This window comes from Montipora foliosa, chromosome 2 (assembly GCF_036669935.1).
Source record: "Montipora foliosa isolate CH-2021 chromosome 2, ASM3666993v2, whole genome shotgun sequence".
In the NCBI taxonomy this organism is placed as follows: Eukaryota; Metazoa; Cnidaria; class Anthozoa; order Scleractinia; family Acroporidae; genus Montipora; species Montipora foliosa.
The window spans coordinates 22638427-22650926 of NC_090870.1; the positions used below are offsets into that span (position 1 = coordinate 22638427).

Genomic DNA, 12500 nt, shown 5'->3' on the forward strand with positions numbered 1-12500 from the left:
TGAAAATGTTTTGGAGTAGTAGGCAAACTGGCTATAGTAATAGGCAGCAGAGGCCCAAGGCCGCTGCTTAAAGGGCCTCTGGCCCTTGCATGTTAGGGAGTCCTGGGGCATGCTTCCCCAAAAATTTTTAAAAGAATTGGGTTCAAATGGTTGCATCTGGTGCATTTTAGGGTAAACTGAGCTCCTACATGTATTAGATGGCATTAAGATTACAGTAATGAATTAAGAGTCACAAAACCCTTCAGTTTTCAAATTAAAGTTATATTCCACCAGAAACATTATTGGAAAAAAGGATAACTATAGTACAAGCAAGTACGTCTCAACTGTGAAAGTGAGTTGCCTCATAATAATATTATAGAGTCAGATAAAGTGAAGACTTCAGATCTTCAAATAATTTGAGCTATATATAATCTCAATGCAAAGCTATGGGTTTCCGGGACTACATACTTGATACCATACGAAAACATTTAGAAATTTGCGAGTCCCTGCACCAACATCACGAGATCATTTGGACGCCATCTTGTTTGTACCTGCAACAACCGTGACCGCTGACAATCCATTTGGCTCACTTTCCCACGCAATGAGCGTGTTCCTGCAGAAGCGATCGTGTGCGGCTAGGGTTTACATTTACCTGGAGTATTTCTTAGTTACAATTTGAACTAGAAGTTTAGAAGAGACCTTATAGCCTGAGAAAGGATGAAGGATAGCAGTATGCAATCAAAACGTAGTGATTAACAACAACACGAACAACCTCATCCTGAATACAAGTCTGACAAGTGTGAATTCGAAGTAAGCGGCAGATACTGCATTGAAGGCGGCCAAATAGCCAACTGCCGGCACATTTTGATTGGGCTGTGATTAGGTAAAAAAGTACCAGTGAATACAATTATTATTAACAATTAGGAGTCAATTAGGAGTCAACAGTAAGCCTTTTTAAAAAGATAGGTCTTAAGATTTTTTTTAAAAGTCTCCAAATTTGCCGATAGTCTAATGTCAAGTGGTAAATCGTTCCATATTCTTGGTCCGGCTATAGCAAAAGCACGGTCACCTGATTTTGATTTAGATCTTGGTATGAACAGTAGTTTTTTATCATCAGACCTAAGTTTATATCTCTGTGTTGGCTGAATCTGAAGTAAATTAGTCAGGTACACAGGAGACAAGCCATTTACTGCTTTAAACACTAATAGAGCAATTTTGAACTCAATTCTCTGCTTCACTGGAAGCCAGTGTAGTTTTATAAGCGATGGTGTAATGTGGTCGTACTTGGGAATAAAGCATATGACTGGTGCAGCTGCATTAAGCACCTTCTGAAGACGTTCTTGTTGATATGCAGGTAGGCGAAACAGTAGCGAGTTACAATAGTCCAGGTGCGATGTTACAAAGGCATGGACTAGTATTTTAGTAGTGTCTGTTGAAAGAAGTTTTCTGATTTGTCTGATGTTGTAAAGTCCTCTGAAGGCTTTACTACAGGTCTTGTTGATGTGATCATTCATAGACATTTTATCATCAAACCAGGCACCAAGATTCCTGATGCTGGTCAAGGGTGCTATGTCAGCTGTCCCCACTTTCACAGAAGGTATTTCCACTTTAGCTAGCTGTTGGCGAGCACCAATAATGGTAAACTCAGTTTTGGTGTCATTGAATTTTAGTTTGTGAGAGATAAGCCACGCACATCAATGGCAGCACATAACGCAGATAGTGCACAATCCATCTCTTCAGAGGATGACGGCCGAAAAGATAGATATAGCTGCGTATCATCCGCGTAGCCTTGCCTATCTGGTAAATGTTTTTCCATAAGTTTAAAGAGTCGAGAAGTATACAGCAGGAACAAGATTGGACCGATACAACTTCCTTGCGGGACTCCATACTTCATTTGATAGTCTTTAGAACAAGATTGACCAACAACTACTCGCTGTCGTCTTTCAGATAGAAAAGAACGGACCCACTGAAGTGCACTACCAATAACACCGAAATCAGATTAAGTAAGTTAAGTAGTAAATTATGATCAATAGTGTCAAATGCAGCACTTAAGTCAAGTAATACGAGAAGTGTAACCTCTTGTCGATCCATGCTTAGCAAAATGTCATTCTGCACCTTAAAAAGGCAAGTTTCAGTAGAATGGTATTTCCGATAAGCAGATTGGTTGCTAGGAAGCGGTACATTCTCAGAGCAGTGCGACAATAATTGTTGAAGTACCAGTTTCTCAGCACACTTTGAAATAAAGGACAGATTACTGACAGGTCGGAAGTTGTTGAGTACAGGTTCAAGGTCCAGTTTTTTCAAAAGTGGTTTCACAAGAGCACACTTCCAATCAGCAGGAACAAGTCCATAACGGATGGAGAGATTTACCATTTCGGTTATTACTGCGAGAAGTTCATCAATGCATAACTTCAGTAACCATGTGGGAATTGGATCCTGTTTACAAAACGCACTGGAGGAGCTCATGATGACAGCACCAACATCCGATTCTGTAACGGTAGAAAATGAGTGAAGTTGAATTTCTGGTGGATAACAATTAATTTGTGGTGGAACCATATGAATGCTGTCAATTTCCTCTCTTAGCAGATCAATTTTGCGGCAAAAAAAATCACCAAAATCATTGGCGAGAGTTCCACTGTCATTATGAGGTGGCAGTGGACATTCTTGCTTCTTATTGCACAACGAGGTGACAACCCGAAACAGTTTACGGGAATCCCAGCACATTGATTGATTTGTTCAGTGTAGTAAAGATGTTTACTTTCGTGCAGTAGCTTTGTGAACTTGTTGCATATTTCACGATACGCATCTTTGTCAGATTTCCACTGGCTTCACAACATTTTCTTCTCTAACTTTCTTCCCTTTGCTTTCAAGGCTTTAAGCTCAGGGTTAAACCACGGGACCATAGGCCTTACAGTTACCGTTTTATGCAATAAAGGAGCATTGCTGTCTAGAATATCTGTAAGTACCTTGTCGTAGGTCTTGGCCAGATTTAACAGGTCAGTTGGAGGATTGTGGTGTAGCTTAGAGTCAAGGATGTTGTTCTTGAAAGTCTCAATATCGATCTTCTTGTACTGATGTAAACAGATTTCTTTTATAGAAAGTTCAGGGCGAGGAAAAGCCATAGCAGTTTCAATAAAGCAATGATCAGAGATGAAGAACGTTGTACGTGGAGTTTGTAGGAGCAAATCATAACATGATCGAGTCACAACAAGGTCTAAGATATGACCAGATGAATGCATAGGTGTAGTAACATGTTGTATGAGACCAAACGTTTCCAGTAAATCCGAGAATTTATCAGCGTCAGAGTCAGTATGGCTGTCGAGATGAAAATTGAAATCACCAGAGATAGCAAAACTTCAGGACACATAACAATATTTTAGCAGACACTGGGTGTGCCTCAGAGTAAGGTGGTCGGTAGATGCCAATGATTTTCAGTGGTCTAGTTAAGTTCATAAATGTTCCATTCACAATATTCAAAGGATCGTTTTTCTCCAGAGTCAGTTCGAGAAGTCTGAAGATTATCTCTGTGCATTAATCCAATACTGCCTCCAATGCGCTGCGAAGGTCGAGGACAATTATGAAACAAATATCCTGGTGGTGATAGTGAAGAAATACTAACAGAATCTTCATCTTTAAGCCATGTCTCAGTAAGCACACAAAGGTCAATTTTGTTACCCATCACATGATCAATAATAAGATCAGTCTTACTTCTTGCAGATCGTACGTTTGCGACGGCAAAGCATAATTGTTTTGCAGTTGGAAGTAATTGCTGGCATTTCTTCACGTATGATAAGTTATTCAGTACAGTGTTCACCGTAGCATTATTTGATGTATTGTTCCCATTGTTGATGTTGTTCTGCTCCACTGAAAAAATTTGCACGTAACAATCGAAGAAACATTTTGAAGAATAATAATTATCAAAATATGATTTAGTAGAATAGCCAGTGAAAAACGAACAATATCTGCCGTAGCCCAGAACAGTAGTTATTCGTCGTTGCTTATTTCGGCCAGCATCACAGTACAGCCACGTTGAGAAACAGATTTTGCCATTCCAGCGAGTTTTAAGCTCTTCCATGTTGAGTAATCCAAACGTAACTTCGCAGGAAGTGTAGAAATAATATTCCATAATTCAAAACTTGAGCAAGTAAGCTTCATATTGACCAGTGTTGATCCCAAACTAAGCAAAAATACGGATAAGCAGACGAAAAAAGTCGAAAATTTTCAAGAGCAACTAAAGTTCATGACGCAGCCACTGAAGCGCGACAATGTACTCTGCCACAGAATCCTTTTCCAGCGAAAAATTTATTGAAAGAAACAACATAATTATTTGCTCTTAGAGGCGAAAACCTCTTCCTATTTCATTGCGTACGTGAAGTCAAGAAACTCAATCGTGTCAAATTGCCATGTACTTCAGGTAAATACAGCTCACTTTGATTTCGGCTCGACGGGCGATAGATTGTTGTCGAAGTCCATTACTCGTCGCTTTTAAGATTCCACCGCCTGTATATCCAATTGACTTGCCATTATTGAGCTTCATAAGGGTATATTTTGTCCAAAGATCCACTAAAACGCCATTCGCGTTACATGACTTTCGACGCCATTGCCGGTTAAGTTAATCGTTCTACTGTGTCCACCAGAGAAATCTACGCATTTCCCACTACCCTCTCGATCCTAAGAAAATACGCGCAGAAGGCTCTATGCACAAAGACACCACTTAGCAGGGGAGTGACAGGCAAGACTTTTACCGACACGGGAAAAAAAAAAAAAAGAAAAAAATAAAACAAACTAAACACAGACCCCAATTGGGTTTGCCATACTGGCAACCCAGTAAAAACCCTGAGGACAAGATTATGAAAGTTACAATTCACCACATTGCAGGCCTACTATCAATGGCTGATATTCTTGTTGAGAAAAACCTTAGTTGGTTATTTTAAGGACACATGCACAAGATGGACAATATAAACAGACTACCAAGGCAGGTGTTACACTTTCAACTCTGTATAGGAAAGTAATCAAAGTTGTCATGTCACCAAGAGGAATATGAAATGGGCAGATCTTAATCTCAACCAATGGCAGGAGAGTGCCTATGACAGACCTACTTGGAGGAAACTTCTCAAACCCATGCCAAAATCCCTGAACACACGTAGTCAATTCTTATCGACTAACTGCAGATGATTCAGATTACGTACATTGTGTATTAATCCAGAACTTAATTACATTCATAACGTACAGGTTTTCCGTCGCTTGATAAATTCCCACATAAATTTAAAAGGTACTGGTATGTTTTACTTAGGCCGAAAAAGAATGCTTCATAGACTAATTAGCTAGAGTTTAACACGAGGAACATCACAGCAAGGGGTTTTCACCTTCAGTGACTGCTCGATGCCATTTACAGAATGTGGAACATTTAATTAGCAAATACCTTTTCTCCAACACGTGTGATAAGTGATTCAAGGCGGTCCTCAATGTCCACAACTTCAGTAGTCCTTCTCCGCTTCCGTGCCCTTCCATCTAGGAAAATTGAACATGATTTGAAATCCGCTAAACAGTCGTTTCATTAAACAAAGGCAGCTTAGCTTGCTGTCACACATAATTTAAGCTTGTTTATTCTTAACCTCATACATGTAAGAAAAGGAACGAATTAACGAACCGACATCTTCGTTGTACGCTTTTCTTTTTTCTCTTGACATTTCTTTATCAAACGTCACAGAACTTTACTTGTTTTGTTCAATGAATCGGCGAGAAAAGTTGAAAACAAGGAAACGAGAAAGTTAGCGAACGATAGGAAGTCAAGTCACCTGGTTACTAAGGCCCTCAAAGCCTTAGAAACCAAGCCTGTCCACTCCAAGATGGCGGTGTTTTATGGTAGGCAGAAAGTGATCCGTTCTTACTTGTATGTGGTTGTTTTCTGGACGAATCCTTTTTAATCTTTCCTCTAGGAGCCGCAAGAAGTCATTATAGATTACTTTCAAAGGAACTTTGGCATGGCAGAGTTCAGTGCCACCGCTCCCTGGTCTTGTGTGTTTTTCAAAGACTCAGCCTTTATACTTGTAGCAAGAAAGGACTCCATCCAATTCAGACAAAAAGGTGGTCTTAGATATGCCAAGATGGCGCTTACATAATTTTCATAAATCGACGTGTCAGCTATCAGAGGTTTGAAGTCAAACCATGTCAAGCCTTACGCACTATCCCGTCCCCTCGGCTTCTGTGATGTGTTTGGAGAAAATTTTGATCACTGATCGTGATCAGGAATTGTGAAGTGTGGTGGGTTACGTTTTCGACATAAATGTATCTTTTCAGGGATATAACATGATTCTGGAGCTTGAATTTCAGAATACGCAGCCACCATCTATGTAGTCTTCAATGGTTTGGGGAACGAGACTTCTCTATTCATATGCAAATTAGTGGCTGGGTACTCTAAAGTTTAGCTGTGATTCAGCTAATAATTATATCAATTCATATATCTGATCAGTTAGTTATCATTGCATAACTATGTGCCAACAGTGAACCTAAAGCGACCATGCTCTTTATCACTTGAGACCTGGCTATGGTCACCCTGCGAGCAGAGCCTCCTTTTGTATTTTTCTTTACTGAGGAGGAGAAAAGTAGGCTCTGCCCGAATCACGTCAACTCTTTGAAACCGCCGCAGCCCGAACTTCTGGACTAGTCAATCTTGTTTTCTCTCGTCAAACTGGTTTTTCCAGTGTGAGTGTCCGTTTAGTGACAAAACTGATGGTTATAATTGAGCCCGCTGGCATGAAAAACCAAGATGGTGGCGAGATTTGGCATACTAGGCTTGGGTTTGAGACTGTATCCTGGCAACATGCAGCACATATTCAAAAAAGATCTTACTTGATTCATGCAGAGCCTTTCTCGAGAATGCCAAAATCGAGCAAGCAAAAGAAAGGCTCTGCTAGCGGGGTGGGCTATGGTGTAATTTCATCAAAATGTCATAAGTGTGTTTTTGAGACCTGTTTTTAATTATTATTTGCTTAATTAACTGCAGAATATACCAAAGTGAATTTATGATGATTAAAGCCTCATTTACACTAGCAATTTTCCTTGACAAGTTTTCCTTGACAAATCTTCCTTGGCAGTGTGAATGGAAAAATATGACAAGTTTTTCCTTGACAAGTGTCCTTGTCCTAGCATGCCAGTTTTTGAACAACGACACCTGTCAAGGAAAAACTTGTCAAGGATGATATTTGCTAGTGTAAATTACTTGACAAGTGCACTTTTCAAGGAAAACTTGTCATATTTCCCATTTACACTATCAAGGAAAACTTGTCAAGGAAAAACTTTTCAAGGAAAACTTGCATGTGTGTACAGTCGGCAAGTTTTCTTTGACAAGTGAACTCGTCAAGGAAAACTTGGTAGTGTACCAAATTGGACAACATGTCCTGTTACCAATTAATCATAACCTTTACAATTTCCGAGAAAACAATTGCATTCCTATTTCACCGTCTAATGTTACAAATTCATACATTTTGGAAAATCCCCAGTTTGGTAGGGTAGGTGGTTAATGCTTTGGTTATTGTGATAAATTCTGTGATTGGTGGATTAAACTGAGTGTACTTAATATGATTGGCTGATGTAACTGTCTGATTGCAGGTGTCCAATTACAGTTTAAAGCAGTTAAGGCACCAATCAAATTTGACAAAATTGTAATGGTTATGATAATAGCAATAATAATAACAATCACTTTAGTTAAGTCTGAAGGTTATTTAGCTGAGCACAAGTGCTCTAGTAATTGGGGAAACTACAAATTAATGGAAATCAGAACAAATCAAATCAAAGTTTTTTAGGAGAGGGGAAAAACCTCTCAGAGCAGAATAGAGAATCGACAAACTCAAGTTCAAGTTTATTGTTTTACCTCAGTACAGAGCATACTATTAAGAGTATTTTAAAAAGTAATGGCGAGGAGGCCCAAAGGATTGGAAACCACTGGGCTTATAAGAGATACATGTAGGCTCCCTCAATTAATTAATATACGAAGTATTAACCCATTCACACCACACAGGGCTCGAGACTAACTTTTTAGCTCACTAGCCTAGTGGCTAGTATCAGGTCTGATTTCACTAACCAAATCTAAATTTGCTCTAGCCAAGTCTCGTCATGCGCAGTTTCGTTCGTTGGTAAAACCTAACATGAAAAAAAATCCACATAACCTAACACAACTCGCGCTTTTAGTAAGTATTCTCATATTCTCATATCCATCCTCGCAACAGTGGCACAAAATTTAATATGTTGGAGTGTACTGCTTCCCATATTTTTTCTCACAAGGGCAAAGTTTTTGTGGCCTTGAGGCCAATTCTCACAGAACCGTTGACAAAATGCGGAATAAAGTAAATTAAGAAATAAACTGTACATAGAACTAAACAGCTCGTTTGGAAGTCTGTGGAAAGGCTGTTCTTTTGATTAGAGCTATTTGCGATTGAAATTTTAACCTGAAAGTGCCATTCTATACATGAATCACAAAAGCAGGGGAATCTGGAAGATAATATCTTAAATTAGATATTTAAAGGAAATTCGAAAGGAAAGACTTGCCCTCATATAAGATTTTTTTAAAAAATATTTTCAAACAGCAATCCGAGCATTTATGCGTGAATGGTTTTCGGCGGCCACAAGGCTTGCAAGCAAGTTTTCTCTCTTTTTATGTGAGATTCACCATTCAAAGTAAATGAGATAAGTCGCTCCATATTATCTCTTTCTTTTTTTTAATTTGAAGTAAATTATATTTGGATTCAATTTCTAAACAAGTATGTGACCTCTTTCCATATACACGGTATTCCGCATCTGATCATAGTCATGTTAAGATGCGCATTAGCAATGAATATGAATAAACGTAACAACGTTGAGAACAGTTTGCATTGGCTCGATCGCAAACACTGTCACTTTTTGTGCTTGTGTTTGTGATCCTGTTTTCTATATACGTGAATGCCTTACGTAACTTGATCTCATGACATCGTAAGAAAAGGGCACAAAAATAAAACCAGAATTAGCTTTTGTGTCGTGTTCAACTTCTTGTTATGTTTGAATTGTTGCGAAGAAGAAGGCAGAGAGGAAGTGTCAAGAGACGCCACCGATTCTGGGTCCGATACATTTTCGAGGAGCAGCAACGGCTGCAGCATAGCCAGTATCAAATTATACTATAGGAATCTTTGTGATCAAGAACTTTGTTACAGGTATATTTGGCGGGGTATTCCCTTAACACATCATTAAATTCACACTGTTTTGAGGAGTATCCTCATTGCCACAATCATACTCAGACGCCATTTTCATTACTTATACTTGCCTCTAATTCGTCAAAACGTATCACGTGCACAAAAATATCGTCAATTGATCGCAAACAATCAGAAACAGTTTACAATTGTGTTTCCTTATCATTGTTTCCTTGCTTTTGCATTGCTACTCGTTGCCAACCAGACGTAACAATAGAAAATTTCCTATCTCTTGCGTCTTGTTTGTGATCATCGGCGATTGGTCGGGGATGAATGTAAAAGGTGTTTCCATTTCCGCAAACTGTTTGTGATCAAGCTCTTGGAAGGTGCTTGTGATTGTTTGCGACGGAGTTACGCCCATGAAACAGCAGCCGACAAGTTCCGCATGATTCATATGTGATTAATCGTTGGTAACGTGGCGTGGGGATAGTGTAATCCGTGTTAGTTTCCTCTTCAATTTTGTTTTTAAGGTTACCGTAGTAAATTCCATAGAATTCGCTCACAGTTTCTGTTGTTAGTTTCTATTCTCTCCTTTTGCCTTATCCATAACAAATATTTTTCATTTTTGTTTTCGTCTAGAACTTCACTGCCTCACAATATTTACTAGCCCCAATGACTAGTGGAAGCTCAAAATCTACTAGCCAAAACTGAAATTTCACTAGCCTGTGGCTAGTTGGCTACCGTTAGTGTTGTTGATCCCTGCCACAATCGCCCCAGGATGGCCCCCATTGACAAGTAAAATTGTCTGGCATTAGACAGAGTAAAACCTAATGAACCTATGATCCTCGCAGTTGTGAATGCAATTTTAGCAATTGCGTAGAGAAGCCTGAAAAATTCAGGGCTTCAATGGAGCTTGAACCTGTGACCTTGTGATGTCGCTCTAACGAGCTGAGCTATGAAGCCACCAATGGTGGGAGATGGTCCTTTGTGGGTTCTTAATTTTGTTCCTGTGACGAGTGAATCAATGAACAAAATGATAATTTTATATGAAATGAATCCTAAGTTGAACTGCAAAGAGAAGCCTGAATTTTCAGATCATAGATTCACTTGATTTTCTATCCACAGTTCAATATGTGATTCATTTCACATATCATTTCGTCCATTGATTCATTCATCATGGGAACATATGAACCCACAAAAGACCAGTGAAGGGGCAGGAGCTTCTGTAGCAGACTCTGTCTTTCTGAGTTTGAGGCCTCAAAACTAAAGGCAAATATTAAATACCAAAAAACTAAAGCTTTCAAATAATTCAATCTATTAGCTTTAATATGATATGTAGTTTGACCCTATACAGAAAATAGCAGCACAACAATTTTATTTTTCCAGGGACACCTCATTTTCCTTTAAAAAGACCTTAAAGGACTTGACAAGGGTGTCCAAAGCCCTTTGCAAAAAAAAATACTTCTCAAAAATAAAAACTGCTAATTAAGAATAGTAATAATAATAATAATAATAATAATAATAATATTATTATTATTATTATTATTATTATTATTATTATTATTATTATTATTATTATTTTTCATCTTTGTGAACTGGATGATCTTTTTCTGGTTGGCTTCCTAAGGGAGCGAGTCAAAGCCCATGACCAAAGGTCCCTTAGAGTTTTCTCCTTGCCCTACAGCTCTAATACTTTTCTCAAAATCCTTACTGTTCCTAGAAACATAGTTTTCTGGAGTAATGAAACACCAATTTTGACATCCAACTTTCCCAATGATTCTACAACAATAATTGGTACCACCTGCACAGTTCTCATGTCACATTCTTGCAATTTCTCTTTTAAGGTCCTATTATTATTATTATTATTATTATTATTATTATTATTATTATTATTGTTATTATTATTATTATAGTAAAATTGAGTATTCTCTGTATACAATACATGTAGATACTTTTTTTCATGAGCAGCTGTGAGTTTCAACAAAGGAAAAACTTGTATCTTTTGTCAGTGCAAACTAAAGGATGTTCTTAATTACTAGTAATGTTGTTTTACACATAACCAGTATTTTGAAACTCATGTTTTCAACAAGGGATATTCAGATTCATGGTATTGAAACTGATAACTAAAACTGGTTATTACTTAATAATAATTATTGTGTTAGAATAACACATGGAATTTTCTGTGCATTTCAGACTGATGGGATCATATTTGGATGTAAAAAAGCATTTCAAGAGATCTGCTGCTCAGGCTGCAAAGTACAAGAATCTTCCTATAATTCACATTAATGCAACATTTAACAACACTGTCATTACGTTATCAGACCCAACAGGTTTGTTGACCTTATCTTTAATTACATTATTTCCTTATCTTTAAAGTTAAAATTTAAGATGATTATTATAATGCTCTTTGCTGAATTGTTTTAAATATTTCATGTTACAGGAAAAACATTAGGATGGGTATCAGCTGTAAGTATTTAAAATATAAAGTACTTTAATATTGGCTGTAGGGTTAGTGAAAATAAAAGGTTTTGGAATTATCCACATTTTGGTGTTTCTGGTTACTGCTTAATTAAATCATTCTCTTTCCTTTCTTCTATAGAAAAATTCATTGCCTAACTGACTAAATTTCATGCAAAGAACCGATATCGCATGAATCACGAAGCAATGAGTGCAATGTTGGTTGTTCAAGTGAAATTTACTGTGGAATTCACCAGTTAGGCAATGAATTTTTCTTGAACCCCATGAGTTTTAAAAGAAAACAAGCAAACCCTCAGGAAGCGAACAGAAAAGGAAACAGCCATTTCAGAGTCAACTGTCAAAAGCTGCAAAAGCCAGTTAATAGGAATCACGCTAAAATTAATCACACACACATATCAGCTTGTGATGTGACAGATCTTTAGGAAACTTTGTCACTTCAAGGTCAAAAAAGTTTCATTGATGTAGTGTCACTACTTTAGTCCACTTTATCTCTGAAAACGAGATCATTCACATTTTGATGTATTTCATTGAAAATGCCAGCTTTGCTTGGAACAAGAATCGGCAAAATATGGCAACCGAGAAAGGACAAATTGGTCAGACAAACTTCAAACAAGAGCCGCTCCAACAGCTGACCTCGATGAGCTGTAAATTTGAGCCCGCTATATGGTTCACATGATACTGGTCACATAAGCCGATATAAAAAATACCATAATACTCTTTGTTTGTCCCTCCAAAATTTTGCTTAAGCTTTGTTTCCAGTTTCTCTTGGGGCTGTTGTAAGTCCCAAGAGAAAATAAAAACAATGCTTATGCAAAATTTTGGAAGGACAAACAAAGAGTATTATGGTGTTTTTGATATTGGCTAATTGGCATACATGGAGGG

The 12500-nt window shown here is 37.9% G+C and overlaps 2 protein-coding genes across 3 annotated transcripts in view; one reads left to right on the plus strand and one right to left on the minus strand.

Annotated features, from left to right (window-relative positions):
- The window catches only part of LOC137992680 (nuclear cap-binding protein subunit 1-like), a 62421-nt gene extending 56649 nt beyond the window's left edge, over positions 1-5772 (minus strand). For both annotated transcript variants that reach the window (XR_011121735.1, XM_068838160.1), the window contains exons 1-2: positions 5630-5772; positions 5402-5490 (exon numbers count right to left, since the gene is read on the minus strand). Coding sequence is in view for 1 of the 2 variants with exons in the window: in XM_068838160.1 (XP_068694261.1) it covers positions 5402-5490; positions 5630-5669 (129 nt within the window). In the remaining variant the exon portion in view is untranslated. The remainder of the gene's footprint in view (positions 1-5401; positions 5491-5629) is intronic.
- A 36-nt stretch (positions 5773-5808) lies between these two features.
- The window catches only part of LOC137992683 (small ribosomal subunit protein uS11-like), a 14263-nt gene continuing 7571 nt past the window's right edge, over positions 5809-12500 (plus strand). Inside the window, exons 1-4 of the mRNA XM_068838162.1 lie at positions 5809-5844; positions 5919-6066; positions 11334-11470; positions 11581-11606. Coding sequence (XP_068694263.1) covers positions 5829-5844; positions 5919-6066; positions 11334-11470; positions 11581-11606 — 327 coding nt within the window. The 5' untranslated portion in view covers positions 5809-5828. The remainder of the gene's footprint in view (positions 5845-5918; positions 6067-11333; positions 11471-11580; positions 11607-12500) is intronic.